Below are 12,788 nucleotides of genomic sequence, written 5' to 3'. Positions count from 1 at the left end.
GAGAAGGTTGTGAACGCGTGGGGCAGGGGGAGGGTGCTGGACGTGGGCAGGATGTCTGTGCACGTGGAGGGGGCCGGGGGAGGCCGCGGGAAGAAGGGCCCCTCCGGGCTCCCGCGACACCCCCCGCAAGCCGCTGTCCTGACTCAGCGGGCCTCCAGCGACGCCGCCCGCCCGCCTTCCGTGGGGCTTCCCAGAAGCCAGTCCTTAACCCCCACAGAAAGGTCCCGGTGTCCCGGGCACCTGGCGAGAGACGGGTAACCGGTCACCGGGGACCCGGGTTCGCCCGTCCGTGGGGAGGAACCCGCAATCACACGGCACGGGAGCTGGCAAAACCAGGCCCGCGACCACCCTACACGTTTTGTGAAGTTTATTTACTTATTTTGAGACAGAGAGAGAGAGAGAGAGAGAGTCCCAAGCAGGATCCGAGCTGTCAGCGCAGAGCCCGAGCGGGGCTCCATCTCAGGAACCGTGAGATCGCGACCCGAGGCGAGACCCGGAGTCGGATGCTTAACTGACTGAGCCACCCAGGCGCCCCTCGACGCGTTTCTGCAAAGGGAAGAAAATGCAGAGCTTCAAGAAGAGGAGGAGGGCGAGGGGTGACGGGAAGCAGGAGGGTGGGGCCGCCAACCGAGCCCCCTGTTGACACGCAGAGCGTGAGAAGGTGGAGAAAGGCCGCTGGGGTCAGTCTGAGGCTCTGTCACCATCAGCCCAGGGCCGGGTTTCTCCGCACCGCAGGGCTGAGGGGAGGGAGTCCGGGAGCCCCCTTCCGTGCTTGGCTGGGGATGCACAAGTCCGGGGGGCAAGTCCTCAGCTCCTGCACGAGAGGGGAAGCGGGGGCTTTGTCTCCAGAATGGCACCCCCTCTCTTCTGCAGGCAACGGGCCGGGGGAAGGGGCCGGGCCGCTTTCCGCAGGGCTGGCGGCCCAGGGACATCCAGGCCACTCCACCCTGTGCCTCCGGGTGGCCCCCGCGGCCGAGCTGCTTTCCTCGGGGCGGGAGCAGCGGCCAGGAGCCCCGCGGAAAAGCCCCTCGCTCTGAAGGCCCGGGGCCTCCCGTGTCCAACGGTCCCGGGACGTCGCATAATCGCACAAAAGGATGAACAGCGCGGGACTGTGAGAAAGGGAAGAAGGCACGCCTGGAGGAATCCAGCCGCCCAAAGGAATCGGATTAAAGGAGCTGCTGCTGCGGCCAGTGGGAAGCCAGGCTCTCAGGCCAGCTGAGCCCCCACTGCCTGAAGGCTCCTCCCGGCCTCCCTTGCCCCCGAGGGGCCGCTGTGCTGTGGTCCCCAGGAGCCCCGGTGCCCCCTTGCCCCAGTCCTGCTTGGCCCGGGGATCTGGAAGGCCCACGCCTGCCTCCCACCTGCCTGCGTCTCCAGCCCATCAGGACCCACACAAGCCTCTTAATCCCCGTCTACAAAGCCTCTCGTCTGGAAGCCGGGAGACGAGGTTTACGGGTCCGGGGCGGCCTATAAAACAGAGCTGCCGTGTGTCAATGCTCCGACCCCCTCCCCCGAGCCCCCTTTCTGGAAGCGGGTGCTTGTGCGGCTACACCAGGGCAGGGCGGGATAGAGGCCAGGTCCCTGCCAGCCCCACATCATGTCCAGGAAGTGCTACTTAAGTCAGGGCGGGGGTGGAAAGGCCGAGGCCCTGGAGCCGGACCACCCAGTTCTCCCTGGTCCCAGCTCCCGCACTCACTGCTTGTAACTCGATCCCGAACTCCCAGGTTCAGGAGTCTCGGTCTCTGCATCTGAAAAATGGGCCCCATGCCACCCATCCGCAGCGCAGGTCACCCCGCCCCCCACGGTCACGGGAGGAACCCGCAGCCCGGGGAGGAGACTGGCATCTTCCCCAAGGCCCCCCGCGTGGCTGGTGACAGAGTGGGGCCAATGACGGGACCCACGGAGGTTTGGGGCTGATGACCCATCAGTGGGCAGCCGTGGACACGGAGCTGAGACAGTCGGGTGACCCACAAGGCAGGGGTGAACTGCACCTGGCACGCGGCCACCTGTCACCTGCCCCACGTTTTCCACCATGAAGCGCGTGACATTTTTAATGTAAAACGTGACGCAGTCCGAAGATACCTTTCGAACACTGAGGCGGTTCCTACGGTATAATCGACTGACAGTCAGCCGCAAGCACGTTAAAAGAATAAAATAACATTTAGAATGCGTGACTGGCGTATAAACTCAAAAAGAGAAGACCTCTGTGGATTCACCGCTGATTTAAAACCCGCCCAGGGACGCCTGGGGGGCTCAGTCGGTTAAACGCCCGACTCTTGACTTCAGCTCAGGTCATGATCTTACGGTTTGTGGGATCGAGCCCCACACTGGGCTCTGTGCTGGTGGCATGGAACCCGCTTGGGGCGCTCTCTCTCTCTCTCTCTCTCTCTCTCTCTCTGCCTCTCCCCTGCTCGCATGCTCGCTTGCACTGTCTCTCTCACTCAAGGTAAATAAAGTTTAAAAAAAGCAATCAAATAAAACCTGCCCATTTGCAGGACCCCCAGCAGTGACCTCCTCCTCCAGGCAGCCTTCCTAGATCCCCACTGCCTCCCCTGCCCCCACGGGGGCCAGGTCCTGGCTGGGCCCTCAGCCCTCCCCGCGCTGACCCACACACGCCTGCCACGTGGCTGCATCCGGGTACCCACCCGGGAGGAGTGTGGTGCCGCAGGGAAGCCTTTGGACGCTGGAGCCGGATGGCCCGGTTCAAATCCCAGCTCCTGTACCTCCCGGCTGTGTGACTTTGGGCAAGTGACTTCCCCTCTCTGTGCCTCAACTTCCTCATCAACAAAATCGGAGAACCTGCCCGACACGAGGGGTGGAGGCTTCCACGGGGCACAGCGGGACGGCATCAACACGCTCTGCTTGTCATCGCCGTCCCCTCCCGCCTCGCTGTGTCTTCACGGGGACCAGGTGGACGGACGGAACCCCAGGGCCCTTCCTCGTCACCGGCTCTGCCCCACAGCTGTCACTAACCGGTGGGCGGGGTGTCGTGGCCACCATGGGCTCTACCTTTGAGGGGCCCTCCTTGGGCCGCGGGCTGCTCCCTCGCCCCCACTGCACTCTCACCCAACAACCCACCAGGCGGAAACAGTCACCCCCAGCGCTGCCCGCTCCTGCCCGGGGTCCCAGCATGCCCGTCCTGGCCCAGCCGAGCCACACGCTGACCGCGACCTGTGTGCCAGTCGTCTGAGGTTGTGGCACCTCGTGGAAGAGTCCCAACCCAACCAGCGGTCACTGCCACAGCAGGGAAGCAATGGCACGCGGCCCGGGCAGCGGGGGCAGGGGACCGGAGCGCCACGGGACTCACGGCCAAGCCAGACGTCTGTCTCGGGGGTCTTCTCCACACACCCCCCGGTCCTGCTCCTGCCGACGGGGCCGAAAGACGAGATGGCTACTGCTCGGCAGCTGCACAGGAGCCCAGGGGCCCAGCCAGCAGGCCACCGTCTACTCCCATTTCACAGACAGAAAACTGAGACCCAGACTGGGGGAGAGTCTTGCCTGCGGCCACTGTGAGTGCTGGTGCTCAGAATCCGGGACTTCTGCCTTCCAGGCTGGAGCGAGTCCAAAGCCCCTTCCCAATTCTTTTTTTTTTTTTTTTTTTTATTGTTTTAATGTTTATTTACGAGAGAGAGAGAGGGACAGAATCCGAAGCAGGCTCCAGGCTCCGAGCTGTCAGCACAGAGCCCGACGCGGGGCTTGAACCCACGAACCGTGAGATCAAGACCTGAGCCGAAGTCCGGGGCCTGACTGACTGAGCCCTCCGGGCGCCCCAGCCCCATCCCAATTCCCAACACAGTCCCTCTTATCCCAGGGGGAAGACCAACTCCCACCTTCAAACTGAAATTCGACGTCAGGAGACCTAGGCTAGGAGCATGGCCGTGGTCACGTTTAGTTGGTCGACCTTAGCCGACGGAACCACCCAAGTCGTACTGTGTCATTAAAACCCACTAGGGGTGCCTGGGGGGCTCAGTCAGTTAAGCCTCTGACTTAGGCTCAGGTCACGATCTCACAGTTCATGGGTTCGAGCCCCGCGTCGGGCTCTGTGCTGACAGCTCGGAGCCTGGAGCCTGCTTCGGATTCTGCGTCCCCCTCTCTCCCAGCCCCTCCCCTGCTCGTGCTCTCTCTCTCTCTCTCTCTCTCTCTCTCTCTCTCAACAATAAACACTAAAAATAAATAAACAAAAACTAAACTCCCTGGTGGGAAGTGTGAACAGGAAGCGTGAAACACAGAGCTCCCAGGGGACTGAGCAAATCCCTGCTCAGGGGCGTCTCCCCAGGAGAAACGCAGACACGCGTCCACACGAAAACCTGCATGCGGACGTTTACGGCAGCATGGTCCCCGGGGGGCCAACAGAATCAGCACCCACGTCCGCCAGCCGAGGCGCGGGTGGGCAAAACGCCCATCGGTGCGGGGACACCGTACTGACACCTCCTATGGCCGCGGCAGACCGGGGACGCGCGCTGTGTCCGAGGAGCCAGGCACAGAAGACCGCGAGTCGCGTGGCTCCGTGTGTGTGAAATGTACAAGAGGCACACCCACAGACACGGAAGGGACACGAGTGCTTGCGGGGCTGGCAGGGGTGGGGGGGACCGGATAGTGCCGGTGGCCCGCACGACTCCCTGAATGAGCTAAATGTCACCGAGTTGTAGGCTTTAAAAGGGTGAATTTTATGGCGTGTGAATTACATCTCAACTGAAAAACACATAAAACAAAAACAATGTCTTCGCAAGGTCAGGGCGCCAGGCCTGTCTGCCCGGCCCCCTCCCCTGCCCTCTGGCACCCCAGCTTCCTCGTGGTCCCCTGCCCAGACCGTCCTCCTGGCTCAGGTGACAGCCCCCAGCCCTCCCCGCTCCCCCTGCCCACTCATTTGCTCGCAGCCACAGCCCTCCCTGCACCCCATCTGGGTTACTCACTGTGGGATCCTGGGCCCAGAACAGTGCCTGGGACACAAGAATAGAATCCTTTCAGCGACCGGCACAGCTTTCAAGATAAAAGTCCCAAATTCCTGGGCTATGCTTACAATGGCCTCCCCCACCAGTCCTTACCGCAGTGCTGGAATCTTCTGGAAGCTTTAAAATACCAGGGGCCCCAGGGCTACCCCTTAGACATTCTGATTAAAAGGCTGGCCTAGGGCCCAGTCACTGGTACAAAATTCAAATGGATCCCAACTGGCTCTCAGGCAAATCCCACTCCCCGCATCTAGGCCTTTGTACATACTCCCCAGGAGCACGTGACTCTCACATGGACCCGGCTGAGTCCTTTCCAGCCTTCGGACTCAGCTTAGAGAGCGCCTCCTCCAGGAAGCCTTCCCTGAACACACCAGCTTCCCACCCGCCTGCGAGCCCCCCCGGCAGGTTCCAGCACAGAACCCGGCACGCCGCACGACCACGGCCAGAGCCTGTCACCGCCCCCCCCCACTCCCCACCCACGCGAGCAGCCCGGGGGGGCAGGGCCCGCCTGACTCCACAGCACGTCTACAGAGCACCTGCTGGCGCGTAGGTATGCAAACATCTGTCGACCTGCTGGGTGGAATTGTGTTTCTCCCGGGCGGCCACGGACAAGAGAAGAAGCATGAGCAGGGACGAGGCAGCTGTGTCCCCGTCACAGGACTGCCGGGATTTCTTTCAAAACCTATGCGTCCAATCAGCTCATAATGCTGAAAAAGTACACCAGCCAAGTGGCATTAGGCTGTGGGCTTGTTGGGCCCCCTGGCATAGTGTCGCCCCCCAAAAGGTGATCCAAGAGGTTTCCTGACCCTAACGTGGGACAGAATATCACGCGAGGGGCCCCCACATCATACCCTGAGTTTAAAACCGCAACCCCACGAGATGGGGGAGATACTGAAGGAAGGCGTAAACTCCCAGGTTCAAGATCACCAAGGGAGGGGGTCTAACGCACAGCCGGTAACTACCGCTACTGATCCTGTATCACATACTTGAATGTTGCTAAGACAGCAGATCTTAAACGCACAGAAAAAACAAAGAAAATAGCGACGTGGTGAGACCGGTGGTGATCGTTTTATAACATATAAATGTTTCCAACCAACATGCTGCACCTTAAACTCACCCAATGTTATATACCGATCATACCTCAGCACAGCTGGAAAAAAAGAAAAAGAAGATAAAGAAAACCTAGACCCTGGGAAGGCGCCCTCTCCTTCCTAACCCTGCAGAAGAGACGGCCGATAAATTACTCGACGTTCTACCAGCAAGGGCAGACCGCCCCGGCATCCCTTCTCAACACAGCCCCACCCGTCAGTCACACTCACATGTGAAATGCAAACCACCTGCGACCCTGGAAGCCTGACCTTTCATTTTGACAGACGGGGAAACTGAGCGAAGGTCACACTGCGAGAAGCTCCCTCCACCACGGCCCCCGTGAACCTCCCACTTGGGGCTACGTGGCCATCGGAGGCCAAGTTCCTAGATACTCTTCCTGGGGGCCAGACGCATCACCCCTCTCCCCGTCCCGACCAGGATAGGGACCCGGGGCAGAAAATGAACGTGATCTCCAGACATGGGTGCTTCCCCAGCCCAGAAAACGTGCCGACTGGGGAAACCTGCCCACAACCTACAAATCCTCCAAAGACAGTCACAGAGAGCTAACCTCCCAAGAGTAGGATCCCGAGAGATCTAAGCAGAGAAGGGGCCAGAAAGCTCTGAGGACTCTGGACTTCGCCAAAGACGGCCACCCTGCGGCCCTGCCCCTGCTTCCAGGGAGGGCTGAGCTTTGGAAACCTTCTGCCTCAACCTCCTCTTTCGCAGTTGCCTCCAATCACCTCCAGGTTTAGGACAAGACGCGTCTGGAGAGCTCACTCCTCTGAGCAGATGGCTTCCAACGCACCAAGAAAAGCACAGCCCTCCCCTCGGAGGAGGCGGTGGGAGCTTGAGGAAGGCCCAAAGCCCAGTCACTGCCCAGCTGCCGCCAGGGAGAGAGGGTGCCGGGGTCGGCCCAGCCGGGCAGCCCCCGCCCCCCGCCCACCCCGGCATCTTCCGGAAGGCTCCCCGCCTCCAGTCACCTTGCCTGGGTGTCCCACGAGCCCACACCGGGCTGGGGAGGAGGGCTGCCAGGCCCTCCCTGAAGAGCACGGAGCCGTGTGGGCGCCGAGAGCCGGGGAACAGGGGAAACAGACGTGCGTGCCGGCCCCGACAGGCAAGTGATGACAGGCGCTCTCTGCGGGCCTCAGATGTCAGCCTGGAGACAAGAAAGGGGCCGCGGCAGCAACACCTGTTTTGGGTGCGGAGGCCACGCTCCGGGGGCCGGGCCGGGTGTCCCCTCCGTGAGGGGCCAGGGTGCGGTTAGGTAAGCAGCTGCACGCTCCAGTCCCCGGAACGCTCCCCGGACAGACCGCGGGAAGAGGGCAGGGCGGCCCGCCCGCCAACTGGCTTGCAAAGGAGGCCGAGGGATCCCGCGGCGGACCGTTGGGGACGCGGACAGGCTTGTCCCACCAGCAGCGGGAGGTCCCAGCTGCAATCTGAACACCAGAGCAGGGCTGGGAGAGCAAAACCCAAGGGTGCCACTAGTCAGCAGGGCACAGAACGGGGAGTACAGGACGTCCGGGCCGGCCAGCAGGGGACCTTCAGGACCTCAGGACCGTGCAAGCTGACCTCCTGCCTCTCCGCTGCTCTGGGGGAGGGGGTGGGGCCCGTGCAGGGGAAATTAGGACCACGTCCCTCCAGGGCACTGCCACCTTCACAGCTGGAGCCCCGGGGTGTAGAGAGCCTAGAGGCTGGAGCACAGACACCAGAGCGGGCCTCCTGGGTCCAGTGCTGGTCCCGCGGTTACCAACTGAGCGACCTTGGGCCAGTCACTTGACCTCTCTGGAGTCGTCATTTCTGGTATGAAACGGAGGCAGCAGCACCTGCCTCAACAGCGCTGTGGTGAGGGCTCAGTAAGAGTGAACACGGGGGAAGCATGTGGCACGGTCTGGAACGCGGAGAACATTCTAGAAAGGCATGATCATCCCTATTACGTCCCCAGCTGCCATCTCGGGCAGCCTGGCCAGCTGTGCCCCCTAGCTCCAGAGGAAGGGACGGCCGACCCCTTATCCCCCGCAGAAAGGCTGGGGGGCAGAGGCCGCGACATGGCGGCATGCGGGGGCCGCCCAGAGACCTAACCCCGGGTCGCCAGCACCTCAGGGACAGAGAAGGGAACGAGCGTGTCCCGCGTTCCCACCGGGCACCGGCCACTCTCAGACCCCAGACCTTCCAGAGGAAGGATCACCTCGGCGTCCCAAGCGCAGTCCTGTGCACGCGGCCGGCTCAGAGGTCTGGTGGTTTACACGGCACGGTGCCCTCCAGGAGGCGTGCGCTCGGCTGGACCGAAAAGCCGCAAACGCGATCCCGACAGAGGGTGTCGGTGACTTCTTTCCTTTCCTTTCTCTTCCTCTCTCTCTTTCCCGTCCCCTCTCTTTCTCCATGTTCTTACACACTATTTAAAGCTGATTCACCAATGAATGAACGTTGAGCAGGAAACAACGGAGGCATCGCGGGAGACGGTATAGACGAGGTTCCGGAACATGCCGTTCCGGCTCAGTGGTTTCCCTGTGGCTACCTTCCAATGCCCCTGGCCACTCCCACCCAAGTTCTCAAACCATACGGCGGAGACAGACAGGGCTCGGGGGCCGGCAGGAGCGAACCCTGCCAGCCCCCGCCGGGAGCCCCGGGTCTGTTTCCAGCCGCACTGTGTTGAGGCCTCATGCCCACCGTGGCGCCTCTGGAGAGCCCCGGCCCCGCTTTGTTTACGGCTCCGCGGGAAGTGGTATTCTGTGCCGGGCTCCGCGCCCCTCCCCCCGACACTGAAGGCGCTGCACTTGCCTCCAGATCCCCAGCGTCTGGAACAGTGCCTGGCTCAGAGTAGGCGCTCCATAAACATTTGTTAAATGAATGGCAGGGAGGGAGGAAGGAAGGGCAGGAGGCTGAGTTTCCGGCATTCTACCCTCTCACAGGCGGGAGCCGATGCTCCCCCGTCCTCCCTCTGACTACTGGAGCTGCACGGCTGCCCTCCCCATCCCGCCTCCCCCCCCCCCCCCCCCCCCCACCGCCAAGGCTGATGGCCTCGCCACCCACCTGGACGGCTGCCACAGCCCAGCCCTGGGTGGATCTCTTCCCGGCGCGTTCCAAGCCTTCTTTCAAGGACTTTTTCTCTCTCCCCTGTGCCTCCAACTCCAAAACTGCCTCCTGTGCCTGACTCCGGGGCCTTCCGTGCACACCAGCCTCGTCCCCCCCGCCGTCATCCCCACTAAGCACCTCTGGTCGCCCCTTGCCTCCGCGCCTCCTCACCCTTGACCCCTCCCTCTCCACCGCACCCCGCCCGAGGACGGAGTGGGGCTCGGGGCTGGGAAGACGCAGGTTGAAGACCCACTTCAGCCACCTCTACTGGTTGTGGGACGGTCACCGATGCCACCTGACTTCTCTGACTTCTCGTCTGCCAAATGGGGGCAATAAGGCCTCCCAGGAGCAGACGCTTTGGAAATGGCGCCAAACCGAGCAAGCCAGCCAGCCTTCCCCAACTCACGCTGACCCCTTCCGGGCAGACTCCGGCTTGCGTTTTCATCCTCACGAGGCTCCCCTCCACCCCAACCTTCCCAGCTGGACTGTTTCCTCAAGTTCCTGCCCGCGAGGCCCACGCTTGGCAGCTCATCAACTCCCGATGAGTGAGCAAATCAACAACGGAAAAACTCGCCACGGCGTGGACGCTGTGCAGAGAGCACTCGGAAACCTCAGAGAGGGCGCTGTGGCCAGCACGCGGCACTGCCACGGAGCCCGAGACCCACGGCCACCCCGCGAAGCGACAGCCTCACAGAGGAACTGGCCTGCCTCCTAGAACAGTCTGCCCGACGCACCAGGTGGATGGGAGGGTCCCACTGGGCGCCAAGGGCTTGACCTTCCGGGGGCATCCGAATGCGCACGGCGGTCGCACGCTGGCCCTCCGCGGCAGGTGCTCCGAACCTCCGCTCCGCACCAGGGGGACAAGCACAGACACGTGCTCTCACGTGCTCAGCTCCCAGGAGATGGGGCAGGATGCTTGGGGACGGCGCTGGTGGTGCAACACATGTTTACGGAGCGCCTACTCTGAGCCAGGCACTCACTGTTCCAGACTCTGGGGATCTGGTAGCAAGCGCAGAAGCCGGGCTCACCTCCCAAGCCCTGGCCCTTCCGGAAACCGCTTTAGATTCCCAGCAGCAGATCCACAGGCTGGACCGCCGCGTGCTGCTAACGAGGAGTCCGCACCCACAGCGGGGAGCGATGTGTGCCCCCGTTTAGAACGAGAGGCCCAACAAAGCCCCCAGCGACACCTCCACGGCCCGAAGGGGACGCGTGCAGAGAAGGTAGCCTGGGCAGAGGGCGACGGCACAGAGCAAGCACCGGTCGCGGGCCCCACGCCCGCGATGTGGTACCATGACAGACATCCGATCAAACAGGCCGGTCTCACGGTCTCTGGTGGGGATTAGGGTTCAGGGCCCCCTCGGCCACGACGCTGATCCCAACTCACAAACACCTACTCCCCCAGACCCGCTGGGGGCAGGTCCTGCCTCGCCCTCTGCAGAGGCAGATCCAAAATTAACTGAGCCCCGTCTGGCTCCTCCGGGGCAGGCAGCGTGAAGGCAGGCGCCTTATAAACAGGGCGCCAACACCCCCCCCCCACCTCCTTCTGCACAGCTGATTTGCAGAGAAGAAAGACTCTCTTCCCGCCGTGGAGGAGAGTGGCGGGGGGGGGGAGTCTGCTCAGGCCACTGTCCCCCAGGGTCCCAAACCCCCACGTCTGAAAATCTGGTTCCATCTGCTGTTAAGCAACCAGAGGGTCTCAAAGGACAAGTATGAACTTGGGTGTGGAAAGCTGCAGAAGCTACACAGTGCGAGCGCCGGAGCGGAGGGGACCGTCCACGTCTGCTGCGTTTCCAAAGGGGTTCGGTGCAGAGACCTCACGGTGACCCGCGTGGCCGCACTAATTACCAACGTCATCAGGCGGATGACAGACGCGCCCCGAGCTTCCTCCGTGTGACAGACTCCGCTCGCTGCAAACACCCTCAAGTTCGGGCCCGTGCCTGCCCTTTTCCGCAGTGCCCTGTTCTGCCACAAGACCGGTCCCCCCCCCAACTCCACTCGCCTGCCAGCTCGGCCAGGCCGGCGCTGTCCCCCAAGCACCAGCCCGGCGGCCCCAGGAGGGCACCTCCTACTGGAACGTGGCACACAGAACCCGTACAAGCGCCTCCCCGGCAGAGGCACAGAGAACAACACGTCTTCCTTCCCCGCTCGGATCGCAGAGGCCGAAGAGAAAACCGCCGCTTACCTTCATCGCCAGTGCCGCCGGGGAGCTCCAACCGAGGGGCCCCTGGCGGGCCAGCCCTTGGCCGGCGCACACCAGGGTCCCGCACTCCGCGCAGGCGCCGATGATCAGCTGCCGCCCGTCGTCCACCAGCAGGCTGTGACTCGCTCGCAGGGTGTAGAGGAACAGCGGCAGCCGGGCGACCCGCACGGCCCTCAGCCCGAGACACCGCTCCTTCTCCTGCTGGCAAAAGAAGCACACGAACGTCTCCACCCGGTACTGCCGAGACCAGGCGCTGACGGTGTGCTGGGCGCCGCGGGCCTCATGCTGCAGCCACTGGCCCAGCAGGTCGTGGTAGCACAGCACGCAGGCGGCCACCAGGCCGGTGGAGTCCGCGGGCCTGGCGCGTGGGGCGGGCGGGTAGACGGTGAGGAACGGGAAGAAGGGCTCCTTTTCGCCCAGGCGGCCCGAGGGGTTCACGTTGAGCTGGAACTCCTTCCCGGGGCCCAGCTCGGCCCCGCAGACGTAGCAGACGGAGGCCGGGCCGCCCGGGGCCGACGCGGGCGGCTCGGAGAGGGCGGGGTCCGAGGCAGAGAAGGCCTGGTGGTACCTGCCCAGGAAGCCCTGCACGGAGGTGATAAGTTCGTCGTTGTGGCAGGCCCGGTACAGGGCCCACACGTCCTCCAGGACGCTGAAGCACTTGGGACAGCTCCGGACCTCGCAGCGCTTGTTGGGGCCCCGGGCGTTGGGGGGGCGGGGCAGGAGGCTGAGGAAGGGGAAATGCATGGAGCCCCTGGGGGTGCCGTTCAGGATCCTGGAGGCCACGGCCCGGGCGTCCTGGGTGCAATCCTCCCCGCAGAGATAGCAGGCCTCCGGCAGGGCCCCGGCGGGCGGGCCCTCCTCCCTGGGGAGCCGGCGGCCCTTGGAGGCCATGCCCGGGGCATGGCTGTTCAGGGGCACCACGTACAGTCGCTGCAGGACGGGCACGCTGGCCAGCTCGAAGCTTTGCCACTGCTGCATGAGCGAGGAGAAGCAGCAGGGGCACACCAGGGTGCTGCCGCCCTCGCTGATGGGCTGTGCCCCCGGAGGGGGGCTGTGCAGCCACAGGAAGGGGAAGAAAGGCGCCTGAGCCAACTTTTCCTGCTTCTGCACGTGGATCTGGTGCCGCGAGGCCGGGGCCAGCGGCGACCCGCAGATGTAGCAGCAGAGGCCCTCTGCTGGCGCGGCCCGGCTCTCCGGGGAAGCCCAGGGGCCGGCGCCTCCGTTCTCCTGGTCTTTGGCGCCGGGCAGGGGCTCCTCCTCGCTGGTGATGTTGATGTCACTGTCCTCGGACATGCAGTAGCTCCCGCGGGTCTCCCCCGGCGGCCTGCTCTCCGGAGGAGTCCTGGCGGCCGTGCCCGGAGGCACTCCTTTGGCGCCGTCCGCGGGGGCCGCCTGGACCGGGGGGCCTTGCCAAGGGTCCGGAACGCCCCTCAGGACGCTGGCCCGGGCCTCGGGGACCCAGTGCCTCCCGGCCGTCTTCC

At 63.6% G+C, this 12,788-nt stretch overlaps 1 protein-coding gene across 1 annotated transcript in view; it reads right to left on the bottom strand.

The window, feature by feature from the left end:
• Positions 1-12,782, bottom strand: part of GSE1 (Gse1 coiled-coil protein) — a 392,532-nt gene extending 379,750 nt beyond the window's left edge. Inside the window, 1 exon segment of the mRNA XM_040443262.1 lies at positions 11,290-12,782. Within this exon segment, the coding sequence (XP_040299196.1) occupies positions 11,290-12,600 (1,311 nt within the window). The 5' untranslated portion in view covers positions 12,601-12,782.
• Between the last annotated feature and the right edge of the window lie 6 nt (positions 12,783-12,788).

This window comes from Herpailurus yagouaroundi, unplaced genomic scaffold (genome assembly GCF_014898765.1).
Source record: "Herpailurus yagouaroundi ecotype Mexico unplaced genomic scaffold, PumYag 190, whole genome shotgun sequence".
Classification (NCBI taxonomy): Eukaryota; Metazoa; Chordata; class Mammalia; order Carnivora; family Felidae; genus Herpailurus; species Herpailurus yagouaroundi.
The sequence above is the reverse complement of the archived record's forward strand: the minus strand, read 5'-3'. Positions and strand labels throughout refer to the sequence as shown.